The sequence below is a fragment of the Panicum virgatum genome, chromosome 1N (assembly GCF_016808335.1).
Source record: "Panicum virgatum strain AP13 chromosome 1N, P.virgatum_v5, whole genome shotgun sequence".
Taxonomy (NCBI): Eukaryota; Viridiplantae; Streptophyta; class Magnoliopsida; order Poales; family Poaceae; genus Panicum; species Panicum virgatum.
The window spans coordinates 7,434,070-7,452,017 of record NC_053145.1 but is presented as its reverse complement, the minus strand read 5'-3'; the positions used below and the strand labels follow the sequence as shown (position 1 = coordinate 7,452,017).

The window sequence follows — 17,948 nt, the reverse complement described above, 5'->3', positions numbered from 1 at the left end:
CAAATATTTTGTTGAATATGTTTAGCATATAATTTAACTTAACAATAAAATAATAAGAAAATATACTATTCTACATGAATTTGGAAGGAAATAAAATAAAGGTCATGTAAATAATGAATAGATAAATAAATAAATTACAAGAAAAATAATGAAAAAAGGTGTTCAAGTCTCAATTGATATTTGGAAGCAAATTACATAAATAAAGAGCACATGTGGCTAAATTTTTTATGGTATTATCACTACTGGTACAACTTCTTTTGTTGCCTTTATGACGAGTTAACCATTGCCTCGATTATACGACTTGCTTGATCAGTTGCCTAGCATAATAGAGTACAACAACTATATCATGACAATTGCCACCATCTAACATTCAGTTTTAGTGTAGTATTGGTTTGGAAAATGTTAGAAAGATGCATGCTTCTACTTTCAGTCGAGAAACAAACAAATAATAAATATTAAATGTTAGAAATCAATCATCATGAATTAGTAGCTAAGTAGTGGCATGACTATGGTATTTGTTGAGCCTTGATATGCTCTTCATCATATATTATCAATATCTGAAACACTAGCTAGCACCTTTGACAATACCATGTTAACCCCTGACAATTATTAGGGTGTGTTTGTTGGTGGCTTCTTCAATAATTTCTCCAACAGTTTTTGGTAAATATAGGTAAAAATAAAACGGCTTCACACAAAAAACCAACATGAAATTAAACTCAGATTGGCTTACAATAGAGAGGAGCTAAAAATGACTTTAACCAGCTTTTTCTCCCTCGTCAAAATCTAAAATATTATCAAAATTATCACATTACCATTAAAAAGCTGCTTTGCCAAATATTCTTTTGAAATAGTTTCAGCTCAGAAGCCCAAACTAAATCAATTTCAGAAAGAGATGAAGCCCTACCAAACTGGTCATTAATATGTTGTTTAGGGAGCATGATAACAACCCTAAAAAATTATCGAAATGGCTATGGAGAAGCACAATTTAATAGCATTAGTTTACAAGAAACAACTATAATTGAAAGAATAAAGAGAAAAATTTAACACGAGTCATATTTGAGCGGGTGATGATAAAGGAAAAGATTGTACTTTGTCAGCTAAAATAGAAAATTTGTAGACCTGTATACGGCCCGTAAAGGTGAAAGGTCCAGCAGCAACCGTAGTATAATATATGTGGAGAATAAAGAAAAAAAACTAGCTACCCGCGCTATTTGTGCGGGCCACCTAGCTAGTTTGAGTGGATTTGATTGTACTAGTAACCAATTCCAAGCCTCCAGATATTCGGTAGATGATTTTTTACATTTCCCAAATTGTAACACAAATTTGATCAGATTTGATTATACTAGCAATTATAACACAAAATTATAACACAAATTGATGAATCGATGATAATACTATATCCCAAATCGTCCCCAATCTACGCAATCTCTCGCTCTACGCTAATCTCTTCTACCTCCCAACCATCGAAGATCCGGAGGTGCCGTAGTCGGATGGATCCCAATCCAGCGTCGAGTTGTACACCGCCGAGAGCGAGACGAACACCTCGTCCATGGCCGGTCGCGCGCGGGGCTCCCGCGCCACGCACCGCAGCGCCAGCGCCGCCACGGCGAGCGCGAGGTCCACCGGATAGTCCCCGTGCAGCCGCGGGTCCGCGAAAGCGCGCACCTTGACCCGGTCCACGTCCTCGCCGCCGTCCGCCACCAGCGCCTCCTCCGCGGCCTCCCACAGCAGCGCCTCCTCGCCCGTCTCGGCGTCCGCGAACGCGGCCTCCTTCCCGGAGAGCAGCTCGAGGAGGATGACCCCGAACGCGAACACGTCGAGCTTGTGCGTGATGAGGCCGTGCTCGAGGTACTCGGGCGCGAGGTAGCCCTGCGTGCCCACGACGCGGCGCGTGAGCTGCGCGCCGCCGTCGGCCGCGCTGACCGCGCGCGCCAGCCCGAAGCTCGACACCTTGGCGCGGAGGTCGGCGTCGAGGAGGACGTTGCTGCTCTTGAGGTTCTTGTGCACGCACGGCGGGTTCGTGTAGTTGTGGAGGTAGTTGAGCCCGTCGGCGACGTCGAACGCCACCTGCACGCGCTGCCTCCACCGGAGGGTCCGGCCGCCACCGCCGCCGTGGAGCCAGTCGCTGAGCGCGCCGTTCTCCGCGAACTCGAAGACGAGGTAGGTGTCGCCGCGGTGGACGCAGAGGCCCGAGAGGCGGACGAGGCAGGAGTGGTTGATGCGCATCAGGATGCCGACCTCGCCGCTGACGTCGCCGGCCACGCGCTTCACCGCCGCCGCGTCGCCGTTGATGACGGCCCGGTACACGGACGTCCCCGGGATCTGCCGCTCCTCGGCGAACCCCGCGGTGGCCTTCTCCAGCTCCGAGTACTTGTACACCGTCAGCGCCTCCACGGCCCCGCGAACGTCGCTTGCCACCAGCGACCTCGTCGCCGACGACGACGAGGACGTGGTCGTGTTAGTGGTCTGCTTCCCCGAGGCCAGAGCGCCGTACTCCGCCGACGAGGACCCGTCGAGGACCACCTTCCCCTGACGGCCGCTTCCCCCATCCGCAAGCCGCTGCCGCCGCCGCCGCCGGGCCCGGAAGAGGAGCAGGCCGAGAATTCCGGCCAGCGCGAGAGCGCCGCAACCCACCCCGACCCCAACGCCGACCCACTTCCCGCTCCCCGACCCGCCCGACGGCGCGGGCGCGGTCTGCGGCGGGGACGGCGCCGGCGGCGGCGCCGGGGACGCGAGCATGTCCGGCGTGGGCAGGTCCCGGAGCGGGATGAGCAGCGTGGTGAAGGGGAATATGATCTGGTCGGCGGCGAGGCTGTTGGCGTCGAGCACGTCCCGCGCGGCGACGCGGAACCTGGCGGCGATGGAGGTGACGTCGTCGCCCCACGTGACGAGGTAGGAGAGCAGGTGGCGGACCCCCCTGGCGGCCTGCGCCGGGGACGGGCACGCGCAGCGGAGCAGCACGGTGAGGCTGTTCCCGTCGACGAGGCCCCGGCTGTCGTGGAGCGGGTTCTGCGCGATGAGCGCCTGGCAGGTGGTGAGGCCCTGGAAGGTGATGTTGGCGAGGATGAAGTAGGTCTCGCCGGGGAACTGGATGGTGTAGGAGGCGTTGTGCTGGAAGTAGCCGCCGGGCGTGCAGGCGCAGGGGACGGGGGCGAGCACGAGGCGGGAGGCCGCGAGCGGGGACACCGCCGGGACGCCGGTCGCGGCGGCCGTGGCGGGGACGGAGGCGTTGAGGAGGTAGGAGATGGAGAGGGGGGACTCGTACAGCGGCGGCGCGGCGCGGAAGACGAGGTAGGAGTCGCAGGCCCGGGCGGAGGCCGTGGTGGCGTTGCAGACGTAGCCGAGCACGGAGCTGGCGTTGGTGGCGTAGCAGGCGTTCTGCTTGTTGGCCTCGTACTCCTGCTGCCCCCGCGCCGGCGCCGCGGCGAGGAGGAGGAGGAGGATGAGCGGGAGCGCCGCCGCGGGTGGACGCGGGGGAGGAGGCATCGTTCGGTTGGGAGTGGCACGGGGCGGCGGGGCTGGCCGGCTGGCCTGGGTGGGTATGTGAGGAGCGCAGCGGCGGAGTCAACAGACAAGCGGTCGGTCAAGGCTGCGCAGGCGGAGGCGGCTGCAAGCCCGCAAGTTCCGGCGGTGGCGAGCGGGTGGGGAACGGTGGACACCTACGGAGGAGGCCCGTAGCGATGGCAGGTCAACACGGCACACCGAGTCAACCCTTCCGTGCTTCGCTATAGTAAATTACTAGTAAATCATTTATGATGCTATGATTGTACCCAACTGCAACTGATGTGGCACAAACAAAACAATCCGTCACTCGTGAAGCAGAGGAAATGCAGACATCACCGTTCGCCAGCATCCGTTGACACTTGCGAACAGCGTGCTGGGCTCGTCACGTCCCGTTTGGCAGGTAGTACTCCGTGCGTAGGAGTGGAGTTTAGATCAGATAGTAACCATGGTTCTACAGATATCTAACCCACTTCCTCCAGACATCTCAGGCCTTGTTTTAGATGCATTAAAGTGAATCTGTAAAACATAATAGTATTTTTATTTGTATTTGGTAATTATTGTCTCGTCATGGATTAACTAGACTTAAAAAATTCGTCTCACAAATTATTAACAAAATATATAATTAGTTATTTTGTTTAGCTACATTTAATACTTCATGTATGCGTTCAAAGATTCAATTTGACGTGGAATCTTATAAAGTTTTAGAATTTTGTAGCGAACTAAACAAGGCGTCAATTGCTTTATCCCCTCGTACTGTGGTGGTTGATGCCTCTCTCCGATGCAGGTTAGCAGGAGTTAAAAAAAAAGTAAAAAGAAAGGGCTTGGCTAACCTACCGCCGGCCGTAATTTAGGCCGACCGTACGGCCCATCCCTTTTTAGAAAACCGGATTACTAGCTTTCCCTTATTTGGTAAATAGCTGCCAGATCAGGGGAAAAAACAGTACAACCCTTTTTAGAAAACCGGATTACTAGCTTTCCTTATTTGGCAAAAAGCTGCCAGATCAAGGGGGAAATTTTGCCACCAACAACAGCTAATTTTCCCACCAAAAATCAGATCCCGCACCACCGTGGCACCACCCCTCCTTATTTGTTTGCTTCTAGATGTTTCACCAGGGGCAATGACAAAAGCAACTTTTGAAACCTCATAAGCAAAGTTATGAAAAACTATAAGCAAATTAGAACATTCACAAAGTTTCACCCGATCTAAATTCCAAACATTCATAAAGTTTTGAAAACTACCAGCATACAAGCCATGATTGCCACAACTGTTATACTGACCAAACAAAAAGATTGGAGCTACTACAACTAATACGATGCTAAGCATGAATAAAATCTAAGTTGAGCTGCAACTAATCTGCTGATGATGATCCAACTTTCTGGCCGCCAAACACCAAAGCTATAAGAAAAAAGGAAAGTCTTTATTTCATTATGGCTCAAAATTGAAAACTCTAAACTCTGTATATACCAAAAAAAATGGTAGGAGCCTTACAAATGTAGAGCATGGTATAGTGTTGATCCGCTGAAGAAACTTGCAGGAAGAAAAGAAAGGCACATCAACTTCTAAACACCCTTTTGTGGGACTGAAAAAAGAGGAAAGGAGACATGAATTAGTGAAAAGAATAGCAAGTGCAGTTAGTATCAGGAGTAAAAACATCAACAAAGCTGAATACTTCTCGAAAACAAACGTTGCTTGATCTTTTTTTGAAAAGGAAATGTTGCTAAATCAGAAAACCAAAAATGCTAAACTAAAATCAATAATTTATCTATTTATTTACCATAAGTTGCCTACATAAAAGTCCAAAAATGATGAATAGGAAAATTGAAAAATGCTACAATCAGTATACAAATGCTAAACTAAAATTAATAAATTACTTGATGATTTATCAAAAGTTGGCATGGCTGAATCATGCATTACCAAGAGGACTCGAGGACAGAATAAAATACTTAGACAATAGAAAAGTCAAGTTTGGTGTCAACAGGTGCAGAGGTGCATTAGGCATCTCACCAAAGAGACCTGACCACCATGACAAATGTGTAGTTGCAGCCTCTAGGAAGACCTCAAGAGTTTGGATAAGAGCAAACCCAAAATATCTTTACTAACCACATGTTCATGTGCACTGCCTCCCTAGGGCTCTTTGATTTTCACTCACCACTGCTTCTAAACACATCAGAAAACAATCAAGGCACAGTCTGCCAATGAATTTGTGCAGAGGTTGCAAAAAATCACCAGATGAAGCAAAACAAAATTGAAAAACAGCATGAGTGCAGAACCTCACCCTCTCACCTGATCCTTCGAAGCACCCTCTTACTATTCCATCTAGAACTTATGTAGTAGCAACCTTAGCAGTAAAAATAGTAGAATCACCTGATTGAAAATAGTAAAATTGACTAGTTCAAAATTATATCCAAAAGAGGGATCCAGGTGACTAGCAGTTTTCCATGGTGTGTAATCATGAGCACATGGAACCAAAAACAGATACATCATGAATCTATGTGTTTGGCTATGCTCAAATTTGGGGGAAACCACAACTCGAATACTTGTTTAACTTTACCCCCATAATCCATAGGAAAACTGTAATCCCGCTTTCTAGAATTCTAGACTCAAATTCTAAAAATTTAATGATGTCTAAGTCCTCATGCCTCATTCCCTGATCCTACTAAAGCATCACACCTAATTACCTAGCCAGAAAATGCAACTATGCAAATAATAGGTCAATGTGCAAAACCCCAATTCCTAATTCCTCAATAACCTTCTTGCCTCTAATCCCATGAAGCTAGAATCCAACATAGAATTGTAAAAAAAACATTTTAGTTAATACTAAGTATGCATTTTAATAATATCAGTTAAGCATTTTACATTTCCGTCACAGGTAGTTTCAATAAATTAACATAACACATCATAAGCTTGTATCCTTATACTGGACCATGCCAATGAAAATAAGCAACTAGCAATCTGATATATCAGTATAGGACTACTAAAAAATATGGACCGGTCAGTCCTTTCCAATACTCTCGTGAATATCATAAGCATTCTATTAGTGTTATGTAGGCATTTTAATGATATCAGTTAAGCATTTCGACAATTTACTCCATCGCCGCGGACAACTACAAACAAAAAGTTCAATTCCTGAACACACATCAAACAACATGGCAGCGGCTATGGCAGGATCCAACACTATCAGACTTTAATCTGCCTACTGATACCAATGTTACCGTTCCATCTACTCTTAGTTTTATTATTTCTGTTGCTACAAGTACATCAACTAACCCTACTTACATTATTATTGCTTATCTAAAAATGTGTGTATTGCTAACCATATTATTGTCTATCTAAAAAAATATTATATTGCCTGATCCCTACCTATATTATTGTCTAAATCAGGTCCATGTTATTTGCCTAATGACATTATGCTTTAAGTTGATCACATAAAAAGTCAGCAATACCAAAAGAAGATGCTTTAAGTTGATCACATAAAAAGTCAGCAATACCAAAAGATACAATAAGCTGAGCACACATATTGTTAAAAAGAGTGCCAAGATACAACTGCATAATTGCTAATGCATAATGAATAAAAGCTTAAACATTCCTTTAAAATACTCATATATAATAGAAAAATTGCTTAATTCAAAATGAAAGGAATGCGAGATAACTCAATCATTAGAAAACAAGCAAAGCAATAGTAGATAACTCAATCATCAGAAAACAATCAGGTGTAAAGTTACTGTTCGTCCTATTCAAAATAGATTTTACTCCAACAAGCAAAATAGAAAGATTCATGAAATCACATCATGATGCAGTATTCCAACACAAAAGCATATACATAGAAGCAACAAATACTTAGAAGGCTTAAAATCAAAGGCGATGCATTGTTGTACCTTGTGTCTCCTGTGACTTTAGCTTTGATAGAACCAGAGAAACTCAGCAGAAAAATCAGTGTCTGTTGACGCTCACTAACGACCATTTCCAGGCGTCAACTTGATCAGAAAATCATGAGAGTTTGCATTTCTTACACGCATCGTTATCCAATAAAGTTCCTAAATCACACTTTACCTTTTAGAATATGCAAGTTGTGTTTTCAAGCTAATATACAGGTTACAAGCACACTTTGATCCGACACAAAATCACAGAAAATATCAGAGTACCGATTCAGGCTCAAATGGACCAAGTGAAGCCCAAGAACTGAAGCAAACCCAGCTGGGGCAGGCCGTGCCTCAACATTAGGACAAGGGGAGACCAAGACAAACCCACTCCAGGAAGCTGGGGGCCGTTGGCGGCCCGGGCAGGCCGAGCGACCTACCTGGTCGGCCGGCCAGGCCCGTGGGCCCCACCGCCTCAACCAAGGCACGTGGCGCTTCCCTGTTGGCTCACAACATCAGTTTGGGGTGCTGCGACTGGTGGCTCCCTGCTATAAATAGAAGGAGGGTAGAGAATAGGACACACACACCACACCTCTCACTTCCTCCCTTGCATTCCTTGCATAGTCTTTAGGCTTAGTGGAGTTTAGGAGAAGTCTAGGAGTCATCGAGTCGCCGGAGTTGCTCGAGAGTCTGGTATGGGTTCATCTCTAACTCTCTCTTGTAATATTCAGTCGTTTGTAATAGAATTAGACTATGGTTAACGATATCTGCTTGAAGTATATTCTGAGTTATCGAGTATATGTTTCTTGTCATGGTTGCCTTATTATTCAATGCTTGCATTGCATGATCGCCCTGTGCTGGAGATGGTTAGTCTTTTGTTCTTAGAACTCTATCAACTGCTCCAGTATTCGTATGATTGCTCTAGTGTGATGTCTGTCCATCCGGATGGTGGGGGCTCCGCGCGGGACACTATAGTGTCCCTTACTAGTATAGACATGGTGTCTAGATTAGTTAAGAGTTGCTGGATGTCAACTATACCCACGGTTTGTAGAGGTAGCCGGCAGGTGGTCTTTTAGAAATCTTCCACGTTCGGTATGGGGGGTAGGAGTTATATAAAGTCCCTGGGGTGTACGGGCTCCTCCCGTTACTTTGATAGCGATCTCCCTGTTGTGTAGTTTAATCTCTGACGAGCTAACTAATAAGAAAGTGTAGATATAGCTAGCCTAGCACAGCTGACTCGAGCTCTGACTTTTACCTTGCTCCCGGCCTAAAGTAACATTTATTCTTGTGTCCAAGAGAGTAGTTTGTGTGTATGTCACACTATCTCCTACCATGTTATTATCTTACCCATGTTTATGCATGAGAATATACAATCTAGATAGAGCTCACCAACTGATCTATATATTCTCTCACTCATCGCCTTCCCTGCGGAAATATAAATGACACCCCGGTATACTCCCGGGTAAAATGCTACAGCGGTATTCCGTGAGCTTGCGGATCTGTTCGTAGTTCATGAAATACTGCCGCCCTAAATTGGCATCTACGGGCGTCATCGCTAGGTGACGTTGGTAGGCGCCAACAGTGTCCTAGGGCTGATATGAATGATGATTAAGCATGATGGACAACAAATTGAAGTAAAGAAAGCACCGATGAATCATAAACACATAGCAATGAGTCAAAAAGTTTTCTAGTTACAGGGGCAGATATCTATTCTACATACAAGGATAAGGTAGACTTATGTGGTACTGACAGTTAAAGACAGGCAATGCATATTCAATCTCGACACTGATTTGCACGATTAACTAGCATTAGATTAAAATGCTTATGAGTTTTTACCAAAATGCTAGTTGAATTGGCATAAGTTGCATAAAAAACGCCCAATAATTTAGCATAAGGTAGACTGATCTCTACTATGTGGTACTGACAGTCAAAGACTGGCGATGCATAAGAAGGAATTAGAGAAGAAAAAATACTGTAAAAATTCTCAAAAGCCAGTTCACTTCACAACAAAAAAAAGGACAGAGCATCGATGAAAATTCATGGAAAATAATGGGGAAATACGACCTCTGTGTGCGTCCCCTTGCCTCTCCACCTCCGATCTACACTCCCAACCACGCAAAATCGCTGGATCTGAGGGAACACAAGTGAGAGAGGAGAGAGAGACTAACCCTAGAAGCGAAATGTGAGGATGCAAAATGAAAGCACGGACCTCAGGAGTCTGGACGAATGCGCACTCCGCGCTGCTCGATGTGCCGCTCGTTCCGCTTGCTGCGGCCGCGCCACGCCGCCGAATCCATCCGCGCCACCTCGCCCCGAGCAGACCCGCTGGCGCCCCTCCACGCTGGCCCCCTCAGCATCGCTCGCTCCGCTTGTCGTGCCTGCGGCCCCGGACCCCTCAGTGCCCGGGCAACCCTGCTGCGCCACATCGGACCCCTTCGCTTGCCGCGCCGTCGAACCCCTCCCCGCTCGCACAGCCTTGTCGTGCCGTGCTGTCTCATGCCGCCCCGCTCATGCCCCCCCCCCACCCCCTAGAGATGGGGGAGGGAAGGTCGCAGGAGGAGCGAGGAGGCGGTGGACCTGGTCGGTGGAGGGGATGCAGGGGAGGGAAGTGGAGATTGGGATCCCGGGAGGAGGGGGGTCCCTTGTCTCCGGAAGATGGTGAGTGGAAAACCATCTATTTTGGTGGCTGCTCAACGGTGTACGGAGGATGTCGTGCGGAGAAGCAAAATTACGGTCGGTTGATAAGAAGTCATTACCAAAAAGAAATTATAACGGTAAACCGATCCTGGAGGTACACGATGTCCAGAAGTTAGGCTCCGTTCGATTGGCAAAAAAAATGCTACAGTAACCGTCACATCGAATTTTCGGACACATGCATGAAGCATTAAATATAGATGAAAAAAATAACTAATTACATAGTCTAACTGATTAGCACGAGATGAATCTTTTAAGCCTAATTAATTTATAATTGAATATTATTTATTAAATAATAACGAAATGTGTTACAGTAACTTTTCGCCGCGAAACCGCGAACTGAACGGGGCCTTAGCGAGCGGCAGCAGATCGCGACGTGCACGATCCGTGTGCGGGGCGGCTCGGGCTGGATCGGTCAAAGGCGACGACGAAGGCCACCGTGACACGGAGCAACGACGCGGCGAGACCGTTGTTCATTCGCTGCCACCGACCGGAGTAGGGGGTCCGTCGCTGTCCGCTTCGCGTAAATCCGGTTTGAGCAATTGACCAGTTCGCCGGTGTTGCTTCCGTTCCTAGTGCTCGCGTACTTTTCTGACATTTTTTCCTTTTTTGTACTTTTCTGAGATTACAGCATGCAAAAAAAGAAGAATTAGAATTTTCAGACTTGTACTTCCACGACGTGCAAAAAGCCAAAAATTGAATTCGGGCTGAGCTTAAACGGGCTCCCAAGGCCCAAAGAATCATTTGGGGCCCAACCACTACCATAGGACTGTTGGGCTGCAGCCGTGTGATCCAGCCCAGCGACTCGCCGTCCACCCGCCGCATCAAATCAACCAACCGAGAGAACCGACCAGACAAAAATCCCGCGCCGCTCGCCCTGCAACCGCAAACCACATCCCCCGCGCTTCCCCACCAACCCAAGCAGATAGCATTCCGTCGAACACCTCACCTCACCTGCCTCCAATGGCCACCGCCACCACCGCATCCCTCTCCCCCGCGGCCGGCAAGCGGTTCGTCCTCTCCTGCCCGTCCCTCTCATTCTCCTCTCACCGCCTCGCCGCCCCCGCCGGGCCCGTGCACCGCCTCCGAGCCGCCGCCGCCGCCGCCTCGAGGGCGGCGCCAAGCAGGAGGCGGCGGGCGTCCCGCGTCGCGGCGACCATCGCGGTGGGCGACAAGCTCCCCGACGCGACGCTGTCCTACTTCGACCCGGCCGACGGGGAGCTGCGGACCGTGACGGTGACGGAGCTGACGGCGGGGAAGAAGGCCGTCCTCTTCGCGGTGCCGGGCGCGTTCACGCCCACGTGCTCGCAGAAGCACCTCCCGGGGTTCGTGGAGAAGGCGGCGGAGCTGCGGGCGAAGGGGGTGGAGACCCTGGCGTGCGTGTCGGCGAACGACGCGTTCGTGATGAAGGCGTGGAGGGAGTCGCTGGGGGTGGCCCCCGACGCCGTGCTGATGCTGTCGGACGGCAACCTGGAGCTGACGCGCGCGCTGGGCGTGGAGATGGACCTCTCCGATAAGCCCGTCGGGCTGGGCGTGCGGTCGCGGAGGTACGCGCTGCTGGCGGAGGACGGCGTGGTCAAGGTTCTCAACCTCGAGGACGGCGGCGCCTTCACCAGCAGCAGCGCCGAGGACATGCTCCAGGCGCTCGGGTGAGCAATGCAAGCCCGTCGGCGTCTTCTTGTCGTCGGCTTGCAAATAGTAAGAATCGACGGGCCGTGTCTGTCTCCTTCGACCCGACTACCCGAGAGCATCTTGTCGTCGTCGCCGCTGTGGAGAGCTCTCTTTTTTTTTTTTTTTGTTCAGCGTCTCGTGCCATTCCCAGTCCCATGTTCGATGAAATGTCAGTTGAGATCATCGACACATGCTTAGGCGGCCCATGCTTTGTGGTGGGCCGGCGTTGTCGTTGTATCAAGTAGTTTAGGAGGCCCATGCTTGTTTATAGTGGGCCGTGCGCGCGAGGCTAGAGTTCAGCACAGCCCATCAGCGCGACAATACCCACCACCGGTGAGCCATCCAATCCAAGACTGTGCACCACATTTCGTCTCAACTCTGAACCGAACCCAACCCGAGTACCCGGCGTGATGCGCGGTGACGTGCGTCCCCTTCCACGGCGCCGCGCCAGCACATGCCCCCGATTGAATGGCCGCCGACTCGCCGCAGATCACGCCCGCTAGCTGCTTGTGGTGCGACCGTACCCGTGAGAATTTTGATGCGCGTCCGAGTCACCGGAGGCATAAAAACGGTGGGTATTGTCAACGAGTGGGACCCACCGACAGTGCGAGGATTTGGGGGACCCGGCCGTCAGAAAGGAAGAAGAGAAGCTGATCAGGAGCATTCAGGACATTTCGCCTGCCTCTGCTGACTCAGCGCCAGCATGTCAGACCGCCGTGGAGTGCCACATAGGCAAATGTGGTAAAAATGTAAGAGCCGCTGAATAATAATGATAAAATTATAGGTGTCAATAGTGATATTCGAGCGAGTGCCCCTCGGTGTAAGGCGAGCTCTAGCGGAGACCCCTATACGTCCTCCCACCCCGTAGGGGGAGGTTTGGGGGGAAATCCGATCCAACGGTTCCCCCCAAAGCTCCCCTATATACGGGGGAGTTGAAACTCCCCTCCATATATAAGGTGAGTTCCAACTCCTCTTATATCTCTAATCACACTGTTTCTTCGCGATATTAATTCTGTTTGAGCTCCGTAACATGATGATAATGCGTATTATGACAGTATAAATACTGTATGATTTTTTAAATTCAAAAATATTTAATAAATAGTTATTTAATGAGTGATAGTATATATGGAGAATAGACATGGGGAGAATGATTGGAGAGAAGGAGTTATAGGGGGAGGAATTTTTTAGAGGGAGGTAGTAAAATATAGTAGAAAGTATATATAGGGGGAGTTGGATGGGGGAATGGTTGGAGCAGCCTAAAAAACGAGGGCAAGGGGAGAGAGGGCGTCGACCTGAGATCTAGAAGCGAGGGCGCCGGTCCCCCCCCCCCCCGCGGCCTCGCGTGCGTGTGTCCATGGGGGGCACCAACCGCCGATGGATCCACAGCTACCCGCGCTCCATTGTCGGCTCTTCTCCCCTCTCCACAAGAACAACGAGAAGTCAGTGCAAGTGGTTGCGGCGATGGTGTGCCCCAAGTGTAAGATCTCGCTTCCTCCTCCCTATCTAGATGATTCTCCTGTTGGAATTTTCAATTCCTCTTATTTCTCTCTGTTGTTCCTTAAGAGGAGTTTGTTGGATTTTGGATGCAGGTTGGGAAAAGCTAGGGAATGACGACTAGAACAAGGGCGCCAGGTACATAAACGAAAGCAGCGGCGGCAAGAACAACAAGATCGAACTCCTCCCCCAAGAAAACCAGGTCAGCTCCCACCAACAAGCATGAGGATTTCATTATCTCACTAGAATCAGCTGTGGATCAGGACCGGTTGCCCTAAGTTCCTGTCCTTGTATACCTTAAGATAATAACAATAGCAGTAAGGGGACATTATACAATGCTAGGCCTAGGAGAAGTTAACAGTGTATAGGGTATGGGTTTAATACTGAAAGTTGGAAGAAACGAGTTCTAGGCCCAGGTAATTTGTAAAACGAGTTTGGCACCTTTCTTTTTTTTCACATAGACCACATGTCGACTTTATTGTTGGGGATTGAGCATCCAGTGCGCAAGTCTTGAGGACAATCGCAAGCATTATTGCCTGCACCTGTACTGGTTGGTTGAGCACCCAACTGTTCTAGCCTACCTTCAATTAGCCATGATAGTGATAAGCAAGTACTGGAATAGAGAGTCCTTTTTTCTTAAACCCTGATGAACCTGGAAACTCACCACAAGTCACTACTGCACTGGATGCTTGGCAATTCTCTGTTTTCAGATAGCTCTTGCAAATAACAGGTTGCTAGCCTGCTGTGTAATTTGCTTAATAATTTATATGTGTCAAATTAGAGGTATCTGTTTGTTGCTTGCTGCATTCGACCACTTGTTCAATGGTTATCACATTGTTGATTTGTTTCCTGTGAAGTGAAGGTAATATGCAATATGGTATCTGAATTTAGAAGTTCATGTTTTGTGATGATGCATTATGATATCTGTGTCAACATTCAGTCCATATATCCAGTTTCAATACTACAATCAGCAGATTATGATGTCTTCCATGTGTGCTAATATGTTTGCTCCTTTCCTAATACATTTCAATTATTTCCATCTGTCAACATTCAGTCCATAAATGGAATTATAATAAGTGTTTACATAATCTCTGAATATATTTTTCACCTTTATTGTATATAAAATTTGGACAAATAAGACAACGTGAAGCACTTAGGATATCTGCAGAACTAAAAGACCAGATACCCTATGTTTTCTTCCACTAGTTGGGATCTGATTCAAGTACTGTGTCCATGCCATATTTCTTGTGTCACATGACTAACATGATGAAAGAGCTCATGCAACTTCCCAAACGTTCCTGGGCAGTTCCTTGCAGCTTGGTGCATGACTAACACGAGTTCTTTCTAGGAAGGATTATGATTACATTGTAACCAACGATTTAGTATCTTTTGTGTCACATGTACATTCATTTATTTTTGATTAAGTAATTATTTTTACTTGAGGAACATAGAAAGATTCGCCGGTGCAATTTACTAAACAAATTGTTTGTCAATTTGCAGGTATATTGGTTCCAATTCGGGGAGATGTTTTGCACGAGGGCCTGTGGTGAGTAGTACTAACTTTCTGATCTATAAGATGCAGTTATATATTGGTTCTGAGACACCATCCTAAGATGAAAAGGACTCCCTTCTTTCTGGAAAGAGATGATTATGCGCTAGAACTTGCAATGGGAGACGAGTGAGCAGTGCCTAAGAGGTCGTGTCCTCTCAAATTAGAATCCCTGCAATACTGAATACGTTCACTCTCTGTTCTTCCCCCAAAATCTGACTCTCTGCTTTCACTTCTTTCAGGATTGTGGTTTTAAGCTCTGTTTCCGCAGTTGGTAGCTTATAGAGTCACAAGGACCTGCTTCGCAAGAGGGGTCGAGAATTTTTCTTTTCTGCTCTGTTCACAGTTCTCCCATGTTCCGTTGAGTCCTAGTAGTAGCTGGCTTGTGCAGATGTGCTTCTTGTAAAGATTTCACTTTTTGAAATTTTAGAAGTTTACGTAATACTCTATTTGTTGATTGGCTTCTCAGAAAAACCTTTATCTATGCTTAACGGACTACCAACTTCAGCTGAGTAGTCTGGCGGGATGGACAGCACCTCGTGGCTAGCGTTAGCGTATATATGCGGAATCACGCGGACTGCCGCACATCCCGCAAAAATATTGTGGAGGGAGGCGCAGCGCCGGGGACGGCGGTGCTCGATGCGCTCGAGGCTGGGGGAGAGAGAACGAGGAGAGGAACGACGCGACGGCGGCAGTGGAGGCGGTGGAGCTCGAGGGCCGGGCACGGGAAGGAGACGGAGACCGACGGGTGAGAGACGGAGAAAATGGGGTTGGCTCCGTCTGCCAGATTTTGGTGGATGCAGTCGACCCGCATATTACAAGAATATTCGGTTTCTAGGTTGGCTCTAACCTCTCTCACTCTCATCCAAACATCATAAAAAGGGATTGGCTCCATTCAGGTTGGACTCCACCACCCAACCAAACAGATGGTTGGAGATCAGCTAGTAGCTAGCAACCCATCACGGCATTCAACACCCCCAAGAATTCAGCAGCCAATGACCTGCAACCTCCCCGGCATCATCAAGATTCAAGGCGACCCGGAACCCATTACCCCATCGAGCTGAGCTACCAACCTCGCACAGCCCGCTGCGGCGAGCGCGAGATCACATCAAATATTTGACTAGATGTTGGGAGAGATTTTCTAGTACTAATTAAAAAACTAATTTCAGAACTCGCTTGAAAACTGCGAGACGAATCTTTTGAGGTATTTGACCGCATCATTAGCACATGTGGGTTACTGTAGCACTTATGGCTAATCATATAATAATTAGGCTCAAAAGATTCGTCTCGTTGTGTACATCTAAGCTGTGCAATTTGTTTTATTTTTTAACTATATTTAATACTCTATACATATGTCTAAAGGTGAGTTGAAAATTTTTAGGTGAAAATTTTTGATAACTAAACGGGCTCTCAACTGAGATGAGATGTGTGTTATCAAAAAAAAAAACTGAGATGAGATGTGGGTGCGTGCGTCGCTGTCAGGCAATGATAAATAAACCCAGCTGCATACAGGGTAGGACTGTAGGAGTGGGAAGGAGATCGGACGACCGACGACGACGGACGGGGTAGGTGCTTCCAAGGCCTGCCGCGATAGAAGCAGCGGCGGCCAGCAATGGCGCATGGCGAGTTTGGTTTGGTGTCCGAGGGGCCGGCCACCCGGCCTGCCGAGGGGAACGGTGGCGCGGACTGCGAGGAGCAGGTGGTCTGGCTATCCGGCGGACGCACAGTGCCCGAGCGATCCGTCAGACAAGCAACTTTGACCGCACGCTGCTCCGATTGGCGGCGTAGCATAGGCGGTTTGGTTTGCGTTAGAATTTTAGTGTACTAATAAATAGTAATATTTTAATTGTTAATTATAGTGTAAAACAAAGTTAGTTTATAAAATTAATTCCAAAACCCCGTGCTAGTGACCCTAAAGAATTTAATAAGGTCTTTGATCGCGCGATTATATGATGGGTACTGTAGCATCGCTGTAGCCAATCATCGATTAATTACCGTCATTAGATTCGTCACGAAAAGTTACACCCATCCCTAAAAAATTTTATAAATAGACTTCATTTAATATTTCATACATACGAGATTCTCTTTTCGAGAAACATGCGCTCTAGTTTTAAAAAATGCCAAACAAGACGTAGCCGCATCCTCTTCCATCTTCTTATCTGGGGATGTCGCTGCCTCGTGCCGAATCCGGGAGCAGAGAGAGAGAGCGGGCGGGCATCGTCGCCTCATGGTTCCTCACTCTCTAGGTCTTGTTTAATTTGTTTAATTGTATCCAAAATTTTAAAATTTTATAAGATTTCTCATCACATTTAATTTTTAAACTCATATATAAAATATTAAATATAGCTAAATAAAATAACTAACTACACAATTTATCTGTAATTTACGAGACGAATCTTTTAAATCTAATTAATCCATGATCGAATAATAATTAATAAATACAAACAAAAGTCAACGTATACTTTTATTACATGTGTCAGATCAACCGAGGAGGCAAGTTACTGGGCAGGCACGCAGCCTTTCTTGCTTCTAGTACATGTGTCAGATCAGATTAGGAAGGAGCGTCAACGTATACTTTTTTGGCACCCTAGGAAACGCTAGTAGTACTCCCTCACTCCCAAAATAAATACAATTCTAAGACCAAGTACGCAAACTAATGTTAAATATAAAATTATCAAAATATTCTTTGTCTTTTGCAATAAGTGAAAGAGGTGTTAGTTGTTTTTTGTGAGAATGTTTCGAAAATTATCTTATCTTTTGTGGTAGGTAGGCCAAAATTATATTTTTTTGTGAGATAAATTTTGAACTCTATAGTTGTAATTATTTTAGGACTGAGAGAGTAGCGGTTAGGCAAGGAGATGAAAACCGGTGTCCTGACACGTGACACGCTCTTGGCCTGGGGTCTCCTTTTTCCTTTTTTTTATTAAATGGTACCTGTATTATACCAAAAGATGTACAAATACGAAACAAAGCCCATACAGGAACCTACTAGACGCGTACAGAAGGGACAGTTGTACCCACAAGCTTACACAAAAAACCCTGAAAGAAAAGAAAATTACAACCAAGTCCCTCGGATCTCTTGTGCTTGTAGAAACCGCCGTTCGTCTCCATCGCCGCCACTCTCCTCGGCCACGACGAACGCCGAGGCCGAAGAAGGACACCCAAAGCCAGCAGGAGC

General features: G+C 47.3%; 2 protein-coding genes and 2 long non-coding RNA genes across 4 annotated transcripts; 2 read left to right on the top strand and 2 right to left on the bottom strand.

The window, feature by feature from the left end:
- Window positions 1-1,073: 1,073 nt before the first annotated feature.
- Window positions 1,074-3,643, bottom strand: LOC120654942 (protein LYK5-like). The gene has a single exon (XM_039932621.1). It carries the CDS (start codon window positions 3,484-3,486, stop codon window positions 1,450-1,452), a length of 2,037 nt encoding a protein of 678 aa, XP_039788555.1. The 5' UTR covers window positions 3,487-3,643; the 3' UTR covers window positions 1,074-1,449.
- Window positions 3,644-4,707: 1,064 nt separating this feature from the next.
- LOC120653924 lies at window positions 4,708-6,087 on the bottom strand. Its single transcript, XR_005666897.1, has 3 exons — window positions 5,510-6,087; window positions 4,994-5,084; window positions 4,708-4,900 (listed from the first exon to the last, which is right to left on the bottom strand). It is a non-coding gene; the product is annotated as an uncharacterized LOC120653924 (long non-coding RNA).
- Window positions 6,088-10,913: 4,826 nt separating this feature from the next.
- LOC120654939 (peroxiredoxin-2E-2, chloroplastic-like) lies at window positions 10,914-12,103 on the top strand. Its single transcript, XM_039932620.1, has one exon. It carries the CDS (start codon window positions 11,020-11,022, stop codon window positions 11,707-11,709), a length of 690 nt encoding a protein of 229 aa, XP_039788554.1. The 5' UTR covers window positions 10,914-11,019; the 3' UTR covers window positions 11,710-12,103.
- A 955-nt stretch (window positions 12,104-13,058) lies between these two features.
- Window positions 13,059-15,261, top strand: LOC120654938. The gene is made up of 4 exons (XR_005667226.1): window positions 13,059-13,204; window positions 13,317-13,423; window positions 14,722-14,917; window positions 15,013-15,261. It is a non-coding gene; the product is annotated as an uncharacterized LOC120654938 (long non-coding RNA).
- The last annotated feature ends 2,687 nt before the right edge of the window (window positions 15,262-17,948 follow it).

Excerpts from the sequence above, each read along its gene's own strand:
- LOC120654942 (XM_039932621.1), bottom strand. The coding sequence starts at position 3,486 with ATGCCTCCTCCCCCGCGTCCACCCGCGGCGGCGCTCCCGCTCATCCTC.
- LOC120654939 (XM_039932620.1), top strand. The coding sequence starts at position 11,020 with ATGGCCACCGCCACCACCGCATCCCTCTCCCCCGCGGCCGGCAAGCGG.